The sequence below is a fragment of the Epinephelus fuscoguttatus genome, linkage group LG16 (assembly GCF_011397635.1).
Source record: "Epinephelus fuscoguttatus linkage group LG16, E.fuscoguttatus.final_Chr_v1".
NCBI lineage: Eukaryota > Metazoa > Chordata > Actinopteri > Perciformes > Serranidae > Epinephelus > Epinephelus fuscoguttatus.
Genome location: NC_064767.1, coordinates 21,742,232 through 21,759,825, shown reverse-complemented (window position 1 = coordinate 21,759,825; position 17,594 = coordinate 21,742,232). Strand labels below are relative to the sequence as shown.

The 17,594-nt window shown below is 45.4% G+C and overlaps 1 protein-coding gene across 4 annotated transcripts in view; it reads left to right on the top strand.

The window, feature by feature from the left end:
• Positions 1 to 1,393: 1,393 nt before the first annotated feature.
• The window catches only part of slit1a (slit homolog 1a (Drosophila)), a 111,004-nt gene continuing 94,803 nt past the window's right edge, over positions 1,394 to 17,594 (top strand). For 2 of the 4 annotated variants that reach the window (XM_049601406.1, XM_049601405.1), the window contains exons 1-3: positions 1,394 to 2,052; positions 14,752 to 14,823; positions 17,167 to 17,238. In XM_049601406.1, coding sequence (XP_049457363.1) covers positions 1,844 to 2,052; positions 14,752 to 14,823; positions 17,167 to 17,238 — 353 coding nt within the window. In that variant the 5' untranslated portion in view covers positions 1,394 to 1,843. The remainder of the gene's footprint in view (positions 2,053 to 14,751; positions 14,824 to 17,166; positions 17,239 to 17,594) is intronic. The other 2 variants (XM_049601408.1, XM_049601407.1) reach the window with 1 other exon arrangement.

The following is a 17,594-nucleotide window of genomic DNA, read 5'->3' as shown; positions in this document are numbered from 1 at the left end:
GTTTGGTGACATTCTCAGGTAAACAAACACGTGTAAACACAAGGGTAATATTGTATGATAATGGATACGACCTCGATCATCTTTGCTGACCTCGCTAAGCCAATAACATCATTACTGTGGCAGGCCTATCCTCATTAAGCAGGTGATCAGTATGCAGATTCACAGACATCTGGGATCTAATCATTACACACTGGCTCAATAAAAGTTATGCAAGAAGTGCTTGTTGTTGCCCTCTCAGTTTTTTGTACCGTATTTTAAAGTTTCAGCATTTGTTTTACTTTGCATATGATGTACAACGTGCTCTGGTTTGGACCCATAAAAAAACGAGAGTCTGCTTCCTACCCACATCCAGAATACTGATTTGCAATTCCACGTACTGCAAATCAATATGCATTCGGAAAAGTTTCCTGAATGCTACAATTACTCTGTCAACAGCGGCTGGACTCTAATATATCCACTGTTTTCACTACATGTCAACCTTTGCAAAATAATATTTATTAGGAACTCCTTTAAAGTAAATAACGGCCTGCATATGCTGCCTATCATTCAATTTTCCCTTCTCAACACAGTCCGGTTTATGTCTTTATGCTCTGAGTCCACTTCAGGGAATGTATGGTCCTGGCATTGAGAGACGGACTGTGTGCCAGCTGCTGCCATAAATCGAAATAACAGAGCAGGTATGGTTGTGAGTGTAACTGTTTGTCTTTTCATTTGTATATATTAGGATATAATCTCTGTTCTTGTGCTTAAAATATAGTGTTGACTTACTTTTTATGGCTGCGGTCCGCCCTCCCAACAGATCATGAATATTTGTATGTCTGTGTGTTTCCATGCCAGTTCCCTGCTGCAGCTTCTGCGTGTGTGTGGCCACACTTGATCTACATGTTAAGACCTACATTTACAGATTATTTATTCCAGCTTTTTGCCTCTGAGGACCGAGGTGTTGATTCCTCTCTTCCCCAGTGGATTCTCCTTCGTTACATGTATACACTCACACAGCCCGGTCTCCCCACAGCCTCTCCTTCGGGCAAGGGTTATGCAGTGTCATGCAGGTTAGGTCTCTCTATGGGGGGTTCGCCTGGAGGCAAACCTGAGAGAGAAGGAGTGGAGGGAGTAGAAGAGAAAAAACAGAAAAAGAAAGATACTTGGAGTAGATTTATATTGTGAATAGAATCACGGGAATGAAAGAGGGATCTTGAGAATGAGAGTGAGTTCAGGCAGGGTTCTGGGGGGGGTGTTGTGTGAGGAGGGAGAGGGGTGGGGGAGGAGAGGAGGGGTAGGGGTGGAGTCGGGGGCTCGGCTATTTGTAGATCCTTGTGATGGATGACTGGTGTGTGTGAGTGTGTGTGTGTGTGTGTGTGTAAGAGAGAGAGAGAAAGAGACTGGCTTTTTTTTCTCTTTCTGCTCTTTCCCTATTCCCTCTCTCTTCAGGCGAGCAGAGCAGAGCGGGACTGAGTGAGAGGAGGACAGAGACGCAGACGTGTGCAGACCAGAGCACAGCAACTCCACAAAGACAAGAGAGGAGTTTTGCAAGGAGAGAATAAGAGAAAGAAAACAGCAGCTTCTTCTTTTTTTGTTTTTTTTTTACATCAGCAAACTGTGGTGGATTTCATACCTACATCAAAAGAAATCTAGAAGAACAAAAAGGATTTGCTCCAGGAGGAAAATAATAGCATTTGATACAGTTTTGTTTCTATTTATATTCACCACAAATATAGAATTATTCTAGAGGACTTGCAAGGTGTAGCAGGACTCTTGCTATTTTTTTTCTTGCAGAGAAAGGTGGACAGAGAGAAGTAAGGGGGTTTTTGTTGAAGAAGATCTGGCTGCAGTTGTGGTGAATATGCCCGTCAGAGGTAGCTGTTTTGGGGCAGGTATGGGCAGGCTGGCCGGACAGCCACTCTGGATGTGGGTGGTGATGCTCTCTGCTCTGCTCATGGGCAACGCCAGTGCCTGCCCAGCCTTGTGTACCTGCAGTGGCACCACAGTGGACTGCCATGGACTGGGTCTCAAAACCATGCCAAGGAATATCCCCCGCAACACTGAAAGACTGTGAGTACCATCTGTACAGTACTCCCTGTGTGTGTGTGTGTGTGTGTGTGTGTGTGTGTGTGTGTGTGACAGAGAAACTCCCTGACTGTGTCCCTCTGTCTTCTTTATTCACTGTTTCCCTTCTGTCTTTACGCTTTATTGTAGTGGTGCACATGACTTTGCTTAGACTGAAAGAGAACAATAGCTCTGCCTGTAAAGCTGTGTGTGTGTCTGTGTGTGTGTGTGTGTGTGTGTGTGTGTGTGAGTGTGTCTGTGTGTGTGTGCATGTAAGTGTGTCAGTCAGTCACTCACTGGCATTCCAGTCAGGTATAAATAGGCATGAGGGACTGGAAAGAGCAGGAGCAGATGTGTGCCTTTCACATGTGTCCATAATTTACTTACCTGCTTGTTTATGCTCGCTGCATGTATTTTAGATTTCTTTTTAAATCCTGAAATGAATGGCGTCTCATTTTTGCCCCATTTTTTTTTAATGTGACACACATTTAGAGATGAAAAAAGTAAAGTTTGACTTAAAGTTTAAATTACTGTGGGGCAAAACTGTCTGGTCCGAGCTTCTGTTATGTTTGGGACCACGTTTCTCCCACTCATATCATGCCTCCTGTCTGTGCAGCACTGTGCCTCTCTTTATCTCTTTTTCCCCCCTCTTCCCCCTTTTCACTCTCCTCCACTCCTGGGCCAAAGACTCCCCTCTCACCCCCTTCTCATGCCCCCGAACACTCACTCCGTAAATTGTTAAATCATGTAGAAAATTAAGCAAATCTGCTACTTAAGTGAGTCTTGCACGAGGATCACGTAGCTGTCTTGTAAGACGGAGGGAGGATGGGAGGATTGGAGGGAGAGGTGAGGCAGACGCCGGCTTGCAGAGTGGAGTTTCTCTGTCTTTTCTGACATTCCTCTGAAATATTCATCACTAAATCAGAAGTGAGGAGTGCAAGGGGAAATAGATTGTTCTATTTCAGCTTTTAGAATATCAGTCCTGAATAAAACATGCGGTGGGAACGGAGGAGAGAAAGCCTGTGTCAGAGGCAGCGTTGGCATAGTGGGAGCTAGCTGCATATTTTATGCTTTTCATATTTAATTTCTAAGAACACCTTTTTTTTTTTGTTGTTGTTGCCTGCCGGTCTGCATGTTTCCGGGTTGCTTATGTGCACATGCTGGTTCAACATTGAAGCAGAGAGGAAACATGGTCATTTTGTGGTTTCCTTTTACATGAATGGCCATTCACACTGGAAATATACTGCCCCTCCACTCAAGAGCATTTTTGTGTTAAAAGTTGTTTGTGCATTCATAGGTCATGTACAGCAAGGGATTTTTATCGTTGTAACATCTCTGGGTGTTTTCGAGCACGTCTAGCGCGCTCAGGATGCTGCATTTTAAACATGATGTTTATAAAGGTCATGTGTAATTTATTCCTGGGTCGTTGCCTTTTTTTTTGGCTGTGTGTGTGTGTGTGTGTGTGTGTGTGTGTGTGTGTGTGTGTGTGTGTGTGTGTTGGTGCATGTGTTAGCTTTGTGTGTAGGTCATGTAGAAGATAGCCAGCCTCCATGGAGAGGCACTACTTAACAATAGAGACTATGCTCTTGTGCAGGCCGCTACATAGGGTGATTCATCAAGGTGATTGTGCAAGTCAACGCGGCCCACCCTGCCTCACATGATAGGGTCCCATGTGCATAGGTAGATTTATGTGTATGCATTTGGAAAATGTGTATTTATGTGAGTGAAATTGTGCAAACGCTACTGGGGTCGAAGATGAGTAATGAGTAAAGTCAAGTTTTTATAGAAATGTACCAGAAGTTGGAGGCCCCGTCCTTCAAATAAAAATGTTAACAGAAGCTTTTTTTTTCTTCTGGAAATGTATTCGAATTACAAAGATTTAAAATCTGTAATGTTGTAAAATGTACTTGCCTCACTTCAATGGAAGGAGGCGGCGTAGCGTCAGTGTTAGGATGGAAAGCAGACGCAGACTATAAAAGGTAACAAAGTAGAAAGGGTTGCACTTCTCTTCACCAGCCTGCTTTGCTGTGTGTTTATAGACATCTCTGTGAATGCATATGTGTGTGTTTGCGCTAATGTACACAGGGTGATGCTTTTGGGAGATAGAGTGTGTGTGTTAGGGGAAGGAGGGGGTTGGTTTTGAGAGAAAGTGTCCATGTGTGTTTGTGGGGTGGGGTGTGTGTATGGAGGGTGTTGAGACAGACAGCAGAATCCCATTTGCACTTGTCAGTGTGGGTTTGGATCAGGTCTGACCCCTGCGCTCCTCAGACCGAAGCCTGTAATGAGACTGTGAGCTCCACGTATTAAAATTACACCCTGCCTCATACGGGCCACCGGCCGCTCCCTCCCCCTCTGCTCCATCTCTGCATCCATCCTCTCTCTTCATCTCTTTCCTTGTCTCTCCTTTTCCTTGTCTTTATTCATCTGCTGTGGCAAAATAGCACAAAGTATCCACACTGATATCAGGGTATGCTGAGAGGAATGCTGAGAGGAATCAAATCTGTAAGCTGATTAAAGTGACTTTAAACAGACAGTAAATGATCTTAGTTAAGCTTTTAGATGGACAGGTATTGACCAAACCTGCAGTCCTTCTCTCTACGTGCTTTAACTCTGTAACAGCCCTGCTGTTTGGCTTAAGTGTGTGTCTCATCTGTGAATGAGCTGATTTGCAGAGGAGGACAAGCTGTGTGTGAGTGTGTACCCTCATCTAATTACAAAAAGGCAGTGTATTGATGATTTCTGTGCCAGAAAATACCCTGTACTGAGATTTGGGGGCACGTCGGCACTCCTCCAGAACAGGGGAGGAGGCTGCACACCATATGTGTGTGTGTTTGTGCATGCCGATATAAATCTGATGTTCACTTGTGTTTGTTCATAAACTTGTGCATGTGCCTCCATATGTGAGCATGCGTGCAGTGAATAAGTAATGTTAGATGAAAACACATGAGGTTTGGTGGTGGTTGAAGATTAGGGGCTCCCTTTGCTTTGATAACCATGTTTATGTATTTGGGGGGTGGGAGGTGTGTGTTTGTGTGTGCCAGGGAATGCCTGTGGTGTTTTTGGCACAGGCACATTGCTGGTACAACTGACAGCTCACCGGCCACCTGATCCATAATTTACCCTGACAAGACTGAACACAGCCTGCCCCAATACCTGCCAAATCTGGCTATGTGACTAAAGTGGAAAGAGCGAGATGGGAAAAGACAAAAGAAGCAGGGTGAGGGGTGGAGCTGTGGGGGTCGAGAGTAGGATGAGAAGATCCTCCAAGGCGAGGCTGGCACAGTAACTGAGGTGGTAATGAAGGGATTACAGCACTGAGAGGGAAGAGACGTGTAACTCCAGCACAAAGCTAATGAATGAATAAACAGGATTATGTTATTTATTATAAAGGGCAACACAGGCCTTAGCTCCGAGGCAGGCTGAATTTTACTCAGGTCCTTTTTTTTTTTTTTTTTACAGTCTAATATCTCCATCCTCGTAGCTGGTAAACCCGTGAGGAGTGATAATGCCTGGAATGAAGATCATTCGGAGAATGTTTATGCTCAGTGGAGGATTGTGAAATTACAGGCCTGGGACTCAGTCATTTCAATTTACTGCCTGTACTATACAGCTGTGGTCTTTTCTCCTGTGCCGAATACTGAGGTGGTCGCCATCTCTATAGCTTCCTTTTGGGCTCTGTATTTTATGAGCTCTGCCAGACAAAGTATGTGGTAATATAGGTATTACAGGTAGAGGGATTCAGATACTGATACCAGATTGTCTCCAATACTGCCTAAAATGCTGGATCGAGTATCGACAAGTATGCAAGCCTATGCACTGATCCGAAACCACTTAATTTATCTAAAACTACATAAAATGACAAGTGTTTTTTGGAAATCAATTCATCTTTGCTGCTCTAAAATGAAGAAACTAAGGAAGAATTTATATCCGGTAAATAGTGTTGCATTTACTATCAGCAATTTGGCAACATTTTACACTGGATAAAGCAAATTCTGTGGCATTCATTGAAGTTCAGATATCAGAATCTCTATCGGGAAGAAAAAATGGCATTGAAACATCTCCAATTGTCGGCCAGAGTAGTTCCTCTTGTGGCGCTCTGTGCTGTTTTTATTTTTCAGTTGGTCTAAGCATTTAGTTACCTTTTTACATTCTCCATACATGTACTGTAAGCATGTTGCTTGTCTAAGCAGAGTGATGACAGCCTGCTGAGCATCAAAGCCGGCTGCTGTGTGTCTAAACTCACCCCACACCCGCCGGTTTGCTCTCCTGATTAGCGCAGCTACTTTATGGAAGTGTGTGATTGCACTCACGAGAGCTAAGAAATGACCCCATCAATGGGATTTCTTACTTGTGCATGTCTGACATGCTTATACGTGGTGTGTGTGAGCATGTGCATGTGTGAGTGTACATGCGTGATTGCTTTGCACGCCTATCTAAGAGTGGCTGTACCTCAACAGACCGTGAAAATCGAATTTGGAGAACCCACCTAGATCACCTTTCATCTCTCAGAAGTCCATCTTTGCTTTTAACCCTCCTGGCTAGACAGGGAGAAGCTGGCGATGAAGAGTGAAGTGTGTGTGTACGTGTGTTAAAATGCACATCAGTGAACACTCTCCCGACGTTGTAGATACGCCGTCATAATCCACATTTCATGCTAGTCAAGATGCTTTTGATGTGATACAAGTTTGAGAGGAAATTATGGGCAGCATTCCAGATTCAAGGGCCGCCTGAGATCTGCATCAGTCTGCGCACTTATCTTATCAGTGCTGTGTTAAGTGCAATATTGGAGTGTTTTAATGTGCTGTGCTGAAGTCTTTCTTCACTCTCAAAATGTAGATTAATTGATTAACTGACCAGAAAGAGTCCACGGTCTTCAAATGTCTTGTTTATTTGGCCAACAGTCTGAACTCCACTCTATGTGACAGAGACAAGTGCATTGTAGCAGCTGCAACCAGTAAGCATTTGCCATTTTTGCTTGAAATATGACCACAACAATTACTTGATCGTCAAAAGCTGCAGATACATTTTCTTTTGATTGGTACATCACTTAATTGACTTATCATCCCGGCTTTTGCGGTGGGGTTATCCGCTGGCAGAAGAGCTAATCTTCGTAAAGAGATGGAGGAATGCAGATATCAGCACGCTCGGGGGGGGAGAGGCCCGTGCGTACAACAACTCTTTATTCTCAGGGATCAACAGACAGATTCGAGCGCACATGCAGCATCCATCAAATTACCAGTCGTCAGCGCACATCTGTCAGGCAAACATCTTCTGCGTGGAATAACTGAAACATAATAGATATGGTGGAGCAGATGTTTGGTCCACATGATACACTTTACAGTCAAAGTACACATTCATACAGCCTAAATGCCTTCATGCGGGACTCAAAACCACAACAGAACCTCAGCGTCTGTCGCTAAACAAACTACAGATACACTGTAAACCATGAAAGACCCCTCAGTCTCTGCTTCGACTACAACCCCGCGTGTGTTCTTCTTCCAGCCCACGGCAGCGACACACATTGGAACAGATGTTTAATTGATTCACTTCGGCCTGAGAGAGTGTCATAACTTATCTGTGTTTGATCAGGAAGTGGCTGTATGCTCATTTTCTATTTCATCTCATAGTCTCTCCTGCTATCGGTCGAGTTTTTGCTTACAGCAGCATCTGCTACATGAAAAAAGCTCAGAGTCTCCTTGTCAAGGTTGTTGTTGTAGAGTGAAGGCCAGGTAAAAACAGCAGAAGACAGATGCCTGGGTTTTGGTCTCTCACTTTTACCTGTAGCTGTTTTAAGGATGAGAGAGGCTCTGCAAGATGCAGGAGACCCAGCGTGGGTCAAGGCTCTGAGAAGGGTGTGTGTGTGTGTGTGTGTGTGTGTGTGTGTGTGTGTGTGTGTGTGTGCAATACATGTGTAGGATCTACTTGATGTTTACCTTTCCTATCTGTAATCTTGCTCCCGAGGCCTGACTGAGCAGAATGAAAACTGTAAATAGCCCTTGAGGAGCCCAGAAGCCGGGAAAACACTCTCAGACGTCTTTGCACTCACACACACACACACACACACACACACACACACACACTGGGACGCTTGCTGACGCACACACACTAAAAATGTACAGTGGAGGGCTTTAACTGCTCGTCTGAAAGCCACATTTCAATGGAGAGGGAATGTTTTGTTCAAGCTGAGCAGAAATCTGACCTCTTAGTGTGGACAGAAGTGTTCCAGTTGCGTTTAAGAGTGTGTTATTTTGGTCACGGTGGTCTGCTTTCTCTCTCTCTCTTTCTTTCACTCTCTCAGTCTCTCTATCTTCACGTAGGAGGTTGTTGTGAGCCCAGATGGTACTGCCTGGTTCCGTAGCCCGTTGGACCAACTAGTATGTAGGTCACTTTCTCCTCGTAGTCTACCGGGCCTCATTTCTACACTGACGTTTCCCAGACAGCCCGTCAGCTCCTCACAGCTCCGCGGCTACTCGCAACACTCCACCACCCTGCTCCACACCGTTGCTTTCAGGCAGCTAACAACGCTGTCAGAGCAGCTCTGTCTTCTTTCTGTCTCTCAGTGACTCTGTCTTTTTTTTCCTCTCTCCTCCTGCGTGTTTCACGGCTGTCACGTCCATATGTCGTAGAGTCTGGAGGAGGAGGAATGCTTCACTCTTCCGCAGCTTCTCAACCTGTTCAGTTCGTTTATTAGGGAGAGCACTTACTGGTCTGGTCAAATAGCATTATCAGTGTGTGATGGTGGTTAATGAGCATCCACGCACAGGTCTGTACAGGACCTCGGGCTCCTGATCATCAGATTGTCTCCACAGTGAGGAGTTTGGACGGCACTGTGCCACCAATCCTCAATCAGCTGGCTTCTGTCTTCCCTGCCAGGCTAAAGCTGTTCGGGACAAATGGTCCTGTGGCGCTCGCAGCCGCGATACAGAATGACTACACTGCAAAAAATAAGCACCTTGATAAGTTATTAAGTGTAATTTTAAAGAGGATAGGCGAGACGTGCATTTACGTCCAGCAAATCCTGACTTGTTGGCCTTGTGTGGAGTTCAGTCTGAAGTCTTTATCTCTAGATGAAGGATTATCATGTTGCTGTTTCAGTTTGTCCTTGCTGGTATGAATATGTGCGAGTGTTGAGACAGGGAATTACGTCTTCGATAAAAGGTGTACTATTTTCAACTTGTGAAATGCTCCTGTTAGCCTGCTAGCTATGTTTGCAACCCTGGCTACACTGTGTCTCGTGATGCCTACTTTTTCTGCCACAGCTTGCGAGTTAAGTTTTGGATTGCTGTTTTGTGGCTGCAAGCATAAGCATATTAAACTGAAGCTTGATACGAACAGTGACTCAGCCTTGTGGGTCACATCTAACCCCAGAAGTGACTGTAAGGCTCCCCCATGAGTCCAAAGTGTGGCAACAGTTTAACTCATCAATTAAAGGCCCAGTGTGTCGGATTTAGGGGAATATATTAGCATATAATCACATGAAAATAAGGATCATTGTGTTTTTGTTACCTTTAAATGAGCTGTTTATATTTACACAGGGGAGCAGGTCCTCTCCCATGGAGTCCCCCACATTGCTCTGCCATGTTTCTACAGTAGCCCAGAACAGACAAACCAAACTCTAGCTCTGGATAGGTCCGTTCATGTTTTTGCTTTGGTCACCGTAGTTAGCAGCCCCTCATCAATGAGCTGAAAAGCATCGGCAAAACACTGATTTTTAATGTGAAATTGCTTTATTCAGTGCGTCTACTGATTTAAATCACCCGATCCATTTGTTTTGGAGAGGAAGAGACCTCTGCGGATAATTCGGCTCACTTTAAAAACTTCCTGAACTTCCAGATCTTAAGTTATCAAAGATAAAAGGTGAGCACACATTAGCAGGTGCTGGTCTAGCTGTCTGTCTGCGACTAGCCAAACAGCGTCAGAGAAACACTACTTTGTAATGTGAAACTGCTTTATTCAGTGTTTTTACTGGTTTTAATCACCTGGCTCGTTTGTTTTGGAGAGGAAGAGACCTCTGTGGATAGTTCCAGCCCCAGTTAAAACCTCCCGAACAATGAACACTGAAGGAATCTTAACTGCCAGTTCACGCTTGGCACATTTAACTGGTAGCAATCTGCAATCCCTACAGCAAGATGCTACTAAATCCTACACACTGCTCCGTTAAAACATGGACTGATCATTTTTGACTTCTTTGCTAGTCCATAATGTCCCGCTGCGTCTATATTCATTTCAGCTCTGCAGTGTTTCAGCAAAATTGATAACACTGTTGAAAAGCCATACAGCCCACAGTAGTTTCTCTTGTGATCATTATGTTCTTTTGCTCCGGCCAGCTCCGAACAGAACACAATTGCCTTTCCCACAGGCACTGTTTGTGTACATGCCAGTAGGTGTGCTTGTGCTCATTCCCCGAATCAGTATATTTATATGGTCTTTGTGTATGTGTGTAAGGAACAGAGCACATGTGGATATTTGTATCTGCGTGAGCGTGTCTGTACGCAGGCCTTAGTGAGCCACTCTGTTTGCTTATCCTCCCTCTAGTCTTGGGGTTTCATTTCATGTAATGTTGCTCAATTCGAACCAGGTCCCCCTCAGCGGAGGGACCCCAGCAGCTGGCAGAAATAAACATAATGAGTTTTTCAGCATTGTAGCAGCAGTGCTCTGAGCCCCTTTGAATTATAGAGATGTGGAGCTGTGGAGCATAGCTGCCGCGTGTCCACCCGAGGGAAGGTGCACCAGGAAGTACTCCCAGGCATCAATCAGCTTGAGACGGAAGATGAAGGGGGATTAGATAGTGATGTCATAAATCCACTTGCTCTCCAGGAAGTGTGTCAGCACTGGGAGTCCTTGCAGAGTTTCCAGAGGATGGAATGGATTTGACTGAAGCAGTTGGAGGTGGAAATGCTTCACTGTAGGAACTGGGAATGATACCTAATAATTTCGGCCTCTAAAGTAATACTGCAGTAGTGTAATGTGAAAACCCACAGAAAGTCAGCACGACAAAACATCTGTCTATGAAAGGAGTGAACGTGCCTTTGCTGCTGTGCCAAAAGCCATTGCTTGGCCTCCTTTGATTGTAAAACAAAGAAAGTGGCTGATATAGCTAATAAACAGCAGATTTTCCTTTGAGGCATTGACACCAGATATTACTTTGGCATACAGTGAACTTATTTAGAAGTGAAATCAACACAGAGACAAGCGAGTCCAGACTTAATGCATGTCTAGAGTCACTGTTCTCATACTTTTCTGTATTTAAGTTGTGGGTTCACCAAGATGTGTTGATCCATACAGAACTGAGCACCAAAGTTCAGTGACCATGTATACACTGCTACTGTGTGTGTACGTGCCCAAGCAAAAATTACTTCCCGGTCTAAAGCTGATGTGAATCCCAGCTTCTTTCCATCAGCCGGAGCAGCAGTGCATCCTCACAGACAGGGGAGTAACTTGGCAAGATTCCCCAGAGACAGAATACTCCCATGGGTCAGCAGACATCATCAAATGGGTCAAACACCAGGAGCTTTAACACTATATATGGGCCATGTGCTCTTATCATGAAGCTCAGTGTCCACCTCAATAGGAATGTTTCCCTTTTATGCAAAATGCTCGGGACAGTGGATTTCATAAATGTGCTCTTACAGGGCAATATAACAGTTGACTGCAGAAGGTCATGTCAACACACACAAGTCATCAGTCGCTGTTGCAGATGAGCTACTGTGGGAACGTTATTACCAGGGCAGTTTTCAAGGAACTGATTATGAGCGGGGCAATTTCAAGGACTTGGAGACATCGCATGGTTTCTGTTGCCAGTTGAAAAGGTCAGAATATGCCATAAACAGTGTGGATCCCGACTCGCTAAAACATCATAGGCTGCTGGTGGCATTTGAGCGTCGCCTAAATGTCACAGCATTGCTGAACAGGTGCACAGCCAATATGGTTTTAAGATGGATTCTTTCAGCAGGATAATCCATCATCGTAAATTTAGTTCAGTTACCAGACCTCAGCTAACAAAACACTTTGAGATGTTGCATAACGGATTTGATTAGTCAACTCCGCAGTACGTGCAGAAACTATGGCGTGTCTCTTGTTACAGGATAAAGCAAGACCTCAGTGCTGGAGGAGAAAAGTGTGGTTTCACTTGTTTAGTGTGAGTCATTTTTCCGCATATTCCCCCCTGCCATCCCTCACTTCAACCATCTTTCCCCCCTTTCTCCTCCTCTATCTCTCTCCTTTTTAATATCCTCCGGGTGTCATCAGCAATGACCACCCTGAAGATAAGACATTGGGAATCCAGAAGTGTGTGTGTGGGTGTATGTGTGTGTCCGTCTGCGTAAGCACCTGTAATGAGCACCACATGTGTGTGTATCGGAGCCCAGGCTAATGAAGCCCAGTCCATTATTTATTTCCCGTGGCCCTGTCGCTTGGCCTGTCGATGCACCTGTGTACACACGCACGCACACACACACACACGCACCATCTGTCTATAATGACCGTTCTCTTTGGTACTGCATAGCGCTACAATCCCTGGAGTGGTCATTAGACGAGAGAAGGAGAGAGTGACTGAAGGAGAGAGACCAGTGCTTTCGGCGTAGATTTGGAAACAGTTTTTTGGTTGTGCTTTGGGGTGGGGTCGGGGGGGGGGGGTTGGAGAGTCAGTGTAGGGTGGACCCACAATGCTTAGAAAGTGCAGTAGCACAGAGAAAGGTTTGTGTGCTTTGCCTGCCTTCTTTTTCCCTCTGTCATGAGAATACAACCTGCTACTGAGCTTAAATATGAATCTTCCAGAGTCTTTCGCAACAACAAAGGACAACATACAATCCTTTCTTACATGAGCAGAGGTGACTGAACCAGTGAGGCTGCCACAGTCAAGTTCAGCATGCTCCAACATCACATTTTGGAAAGACTTACTACCCAGTACCAAGTAGTACCGAAACATCTCCAGTCAAGCGATACCTGCTTTTGATCCTTTTGCACCGGGGGTCTGATCCAGGATCATCCCATCTATCAGATCAGTATACTTCCTGTTGCAGCCGTCTCTGGAGCGGTTCTCTTCGGCAAACGGTCAGTTCAGTGTCTGCAGGGGCTAGCACAAACTAACAAAGCAGCAGCTAACATCCAACAACAAGCAAACAAACAGTCCCAACAAACTCACGCACACCGAAACAGCTTAATTTGTTGTTGAACCCGTTTAAAACCATATGATGCTAACAGATAGCACTGTTAGGGACCATACACATGCTGTGTCCTTAACCTCCTGGAAAAAGCAAGGTCTGGCTCTGGGCACCACTGCTGTGTTTGGTTTTTTTTTTGAGTCAACTTTCAAGAGTACGGCTATAGGTTGCGTCTTAGGTTGCTAAGCAACCTAAACAAGTACCTTATCACAGCCTATTTACATGAAGTCCTGAGTGCTGAGCTGATCTTCTTCCTGGTGCCGTTTGTGTGTAGGCCTATTGCATGTGGGCATATCGTCCATGGGACAGATGAAAAGCTCTGACAGCTCTGCACCAAAATGATCAACTTTTCCATATTTACCACAGACTGATACTTATGGAAGAAGGGAAAGATGTTCCTTGTCACATGACATGCGTTGCGCACTCCTGCGTTCCAAAAGCTGAACTTGGTTAATCTGAAAAATAGGCGCTCAAGAATGCGTGCACACTGCGATGGTGTTGCTTTTGTGTTTGAGCGCACCTGCCATGCATCCTCATTGAAAGCAATTTATTTAAGCACACAAAAAAAACGCAGCATGTGTACAGCCCCTTAATGTCTGTGGGCGGCCGAGTGGACAAACAACTGTCCCCGGCGCAGGGCTCACACTCCTGCAGTAATAGCTACAATCCATACAGTCTGTGGTGTGGTGAAGTCAAGTGCAGCGTATTGACAGACTTAGCAGTTCAGCGTGCCGAGATGTCACCAAAGCATCGCCACCCTATCCACATTATGGTATTAAATTAAAGTACTCTATTGGTGTCTGTGTCATTTTAAGTGTACTAGCATTGGTGCTGGTATCGTAGCCATTAAATGATGGTAAACTCGTAAGAACCCAACAATGAATTCAAAACCTCTCCTTTTCAACTATTTCGTCTCTTCCTTCCTTTGCAGCGATGGCCAGCTCTCAGCAGGGAGGCTGCTCCCATTATATCCACAGCACTTAGCTTTCTGGCCTTGTGGCCCTACCCAAATCCCCTCCGCTGGCTCTTACTAATCCTCACCAATAGTAGAAGGACAGGGCAGACAGAGCGAGAGGGGGGTTGTGGGTGTCGGTGGGAGAGGGCTTGAATAGAAAGACAAACAGGCAGCTCAAATGTGGCTTCCATTTTAATAGGACCTCTTAATATCTCTCGGAGGAATTGGAACTGAGCGTGAACTTGCCTCTAACACAACCTTTCTGATTCCACCTGTCAATATATGTTACATTTAACATCTAAAGTCATTTGCAATTCATAAAAACAGAAGCAATTAAGGACACTCTCAGCATATATTACACCAGTGGCATGCTTTAGCAAACAGCTTGAGGCACTGTGTGCGTGTGTGTGTGTGTGTGTGTGTGTACCATGCGTGTGTGTGTTGCAAAACTTCAGATAAGATTTTTACTCAGGTATCAGTAGACAAAGATGCCTCCGTGCCACAGTCTGCTCCTTTAGTCATCAGGCTGAACAGGTTCAGAGGGAGAATAAAGATAAATTATTCATATATGTTTGCGTGTCTTTGCAGGGAGCTGAATGGGAATAACCTCACACGCATCACCAAGAGTGACTTCGCTGGACTCAAGTACATCCGAGTTCTGTAAGTACTTCCCTTCATGTTCATGTGTGATGACGACATGTTTGTATGTGTATCTGCGGTGCGTGTCCGTGTCTGAGTTTATCTATTCATGCATACCTGAGCTGGATCTAACCTTGGAGCTCACAAGTTTTACAGACTTGCTGCTCAAATTAGCATAAACCCAGTGAAGTGGAGATGCTTCTGTCAAGAGTCCTACTCCAGAGTACATTAAGCCACTGTGTGACTGCAGCTAGCTAAGTAATGGACTTCTCTCTCACTGTATCCTGTACGTTGTAGTAGCACTTACTGTCCCTTAGACACGCGCACACTCACTTGCCCTCTGTTCCCACACATCAACATGTAATGTGTACACAAGCGCCAATCCTAAATAGGCTCTCAACACTGTTAACACATTCAGGTGAAGTCATTGACTCCCTCTGTGTTGAAATTAAACAGCACTTGTGACTTCAGCTATTAAAGTAGTTGTAAAAGTGTCTATGTGTGTGCATGTGAGCGCACACACTTGCGAGCAGTGCCTTAGGTGTTAAAAACACTGCCTGAGGGGAAGCTGTGTAGACCTGAACATGTTTTTAAATGTAACACGAGCTGCACATAATTCCTCACTACCCAGCGAGGCTTGACTATTTTCAAGCCTCATCGTGAACCGCCCATCCCCCTGTCTTCCCCTCCTCTTCCCACCGCTCCCTGTCCCCTCTCATCTTCCTGTGCATGCCCCCTTTTCTGCGCCACCTTCTACACTGACATTGAGGTTAAATGCCTTCATGTCGTCAGCTTGTCATCAGCAAGTAAGAAGGAAACAACTCCTTGCAGGGGTACTACAGACAGCCGTTGCCTTGCTGTAAAGCTTCTGATACCCTCGCAGCCACCACTGTGCTACACACATGTGCTGCTTGCTTTCTGAAATGTCAGCCAACTCTATACATGATGCATGATAAACATGGTGTAGGTGTGAGCCATGTCTGTGTGGGCAACCAGAAAGAAGTCTGTCTCTGTGTGCTGGGAGGGGTGACCTCTGTGTGGCAACAGTGTAAAGACTAACAGCGGGTTGACCTCTGACCCTTGGGCAACCCTCAGAAGGAGCCAAACAGGAACAGAGGTTTATCTTTACAGTCAGCTGCCATCCATCCTGTCGGTCTAAAATCAACACAGCTGATTTACCGCCATTGGTCTGGCTCTGGCTGGCCTACATCAGCAGTGTGTGTGTCTGTTTGTGTGTGTGTGTGTGTGTGTGTGTGTTTGTGTGTGTGAGGAGTCGCAGAACAATAGAGGAACAACTGGGAAAAAGTAGAAAGAAAGATATCAGAGAAACTGAAGGCAACACGCCCTTAGACTGTCTGTAAAAAAAAAAGTTTTCTCAATTCAAAAGTACTCATCACGATTTTTTTTCACTTCCATCTAAATTCATGAGAAAGAGATCGGAGGTGAATTGCACTTTTCTCTCTCTGTTTATGGAGTGCGAACAGTGATTAGCATTTATATTCGATGGGGAGGAAGCCCAGACTGCTGAGTTGCAGCGCGGCGTGGCCTCACAGGAGACATGAGAGGTCGCCTTCAACACAGAACAGTTGTATACGTAATGAAGGAAAGCTCTTGTTGCTTCTAAGGCTGCTGGACGCTTTTCTCTCCTTCCTGGCCTTGTGTTATTGTAACACTTCCAAAACCATCCGAGCCTCTTTTTTGGTGCATTAGCTTTGGCAGTGTAGGTGAGGAAAGGATGTGTTCCTGCTTGTGTGCTTGTACTGTATGTTTGTGTGCATCCGTGTTTGTTTGTGTATGACTAATAGCCTTGATGCACTGCCTGCAACTGTGATACTCCAACTATGCTATCCAACAAGCACACACACACATACACAGCCTACTTTCCCTTGATTGTGCCAGTTGTAAAAACCTTGGAGCCCACCTCAGTTTCCCCTCTCACACTTTCTGACCCCCTGCCTACCTTTCGTCTCGTCTCCACCCAGCCGCTACACCCAGTGGACCACACCAGAGCCCGGACCCACACTTTCTGAGCCACCTTAGAAACTTTCCTGGCTGCTATACCTGCTTCTTTTGCCAAGATTCCACACTGTGCCCTCAGTCCACACCACTGCCCTTTGTGTGTGTGTGTGTGTGTGTGTGTGTGTGTGTGTGTGTGTGTGTGTGTGTGTGTGTGTGTGTGTGTGAGTGTGTTGAATATATTGCACCCAGCTTGAATATACATACTGCAAGAAGGCCCGCCACCCAAACCCCAAAGCCCCCTTTACTTTGTTAAAGCCTGAGTGACCTTTCACAGACTCGTAAAAAAGTCAAAGACACACTGTATCATGTCGTCTCTGAGGCTCTCTTTCTGTCCTCTCTCTGCAGGCAGCTGATGGAGAATCAGATTACTGTGATCGAGCGTGGGGCTTTCGATGACATGAAGGAGCTGGAGAGACTGTGAGTACCACCCAGGGTTGTCTGAAGATAGCCTGACCAGAAATAACACATTTTTATTTCTTTTCTGAACTTGAACTTTAAATGACAACGGTATTACTGATCTGTACTCAGTTCTTGTATTAGCTGAGTGTAATGAGACTAACAGGAGGAGCCGACCGTAAATGGTGTATCAAGTGTGAGACACTTCCCTGCCATTGCATTGTGGTCGGATGGTGCTGAGAGGGTACAGCGTGGGCTGGGAGTATTTTTTTATTAGCTCTGCCTGACAGGAATGCCCTCAGTGGGATATGTGGGCTTAAGAGGCCTCCCCCACCGCAGACCCTGGCTCATCTGGACAGCACCAGGACTCCTCGACA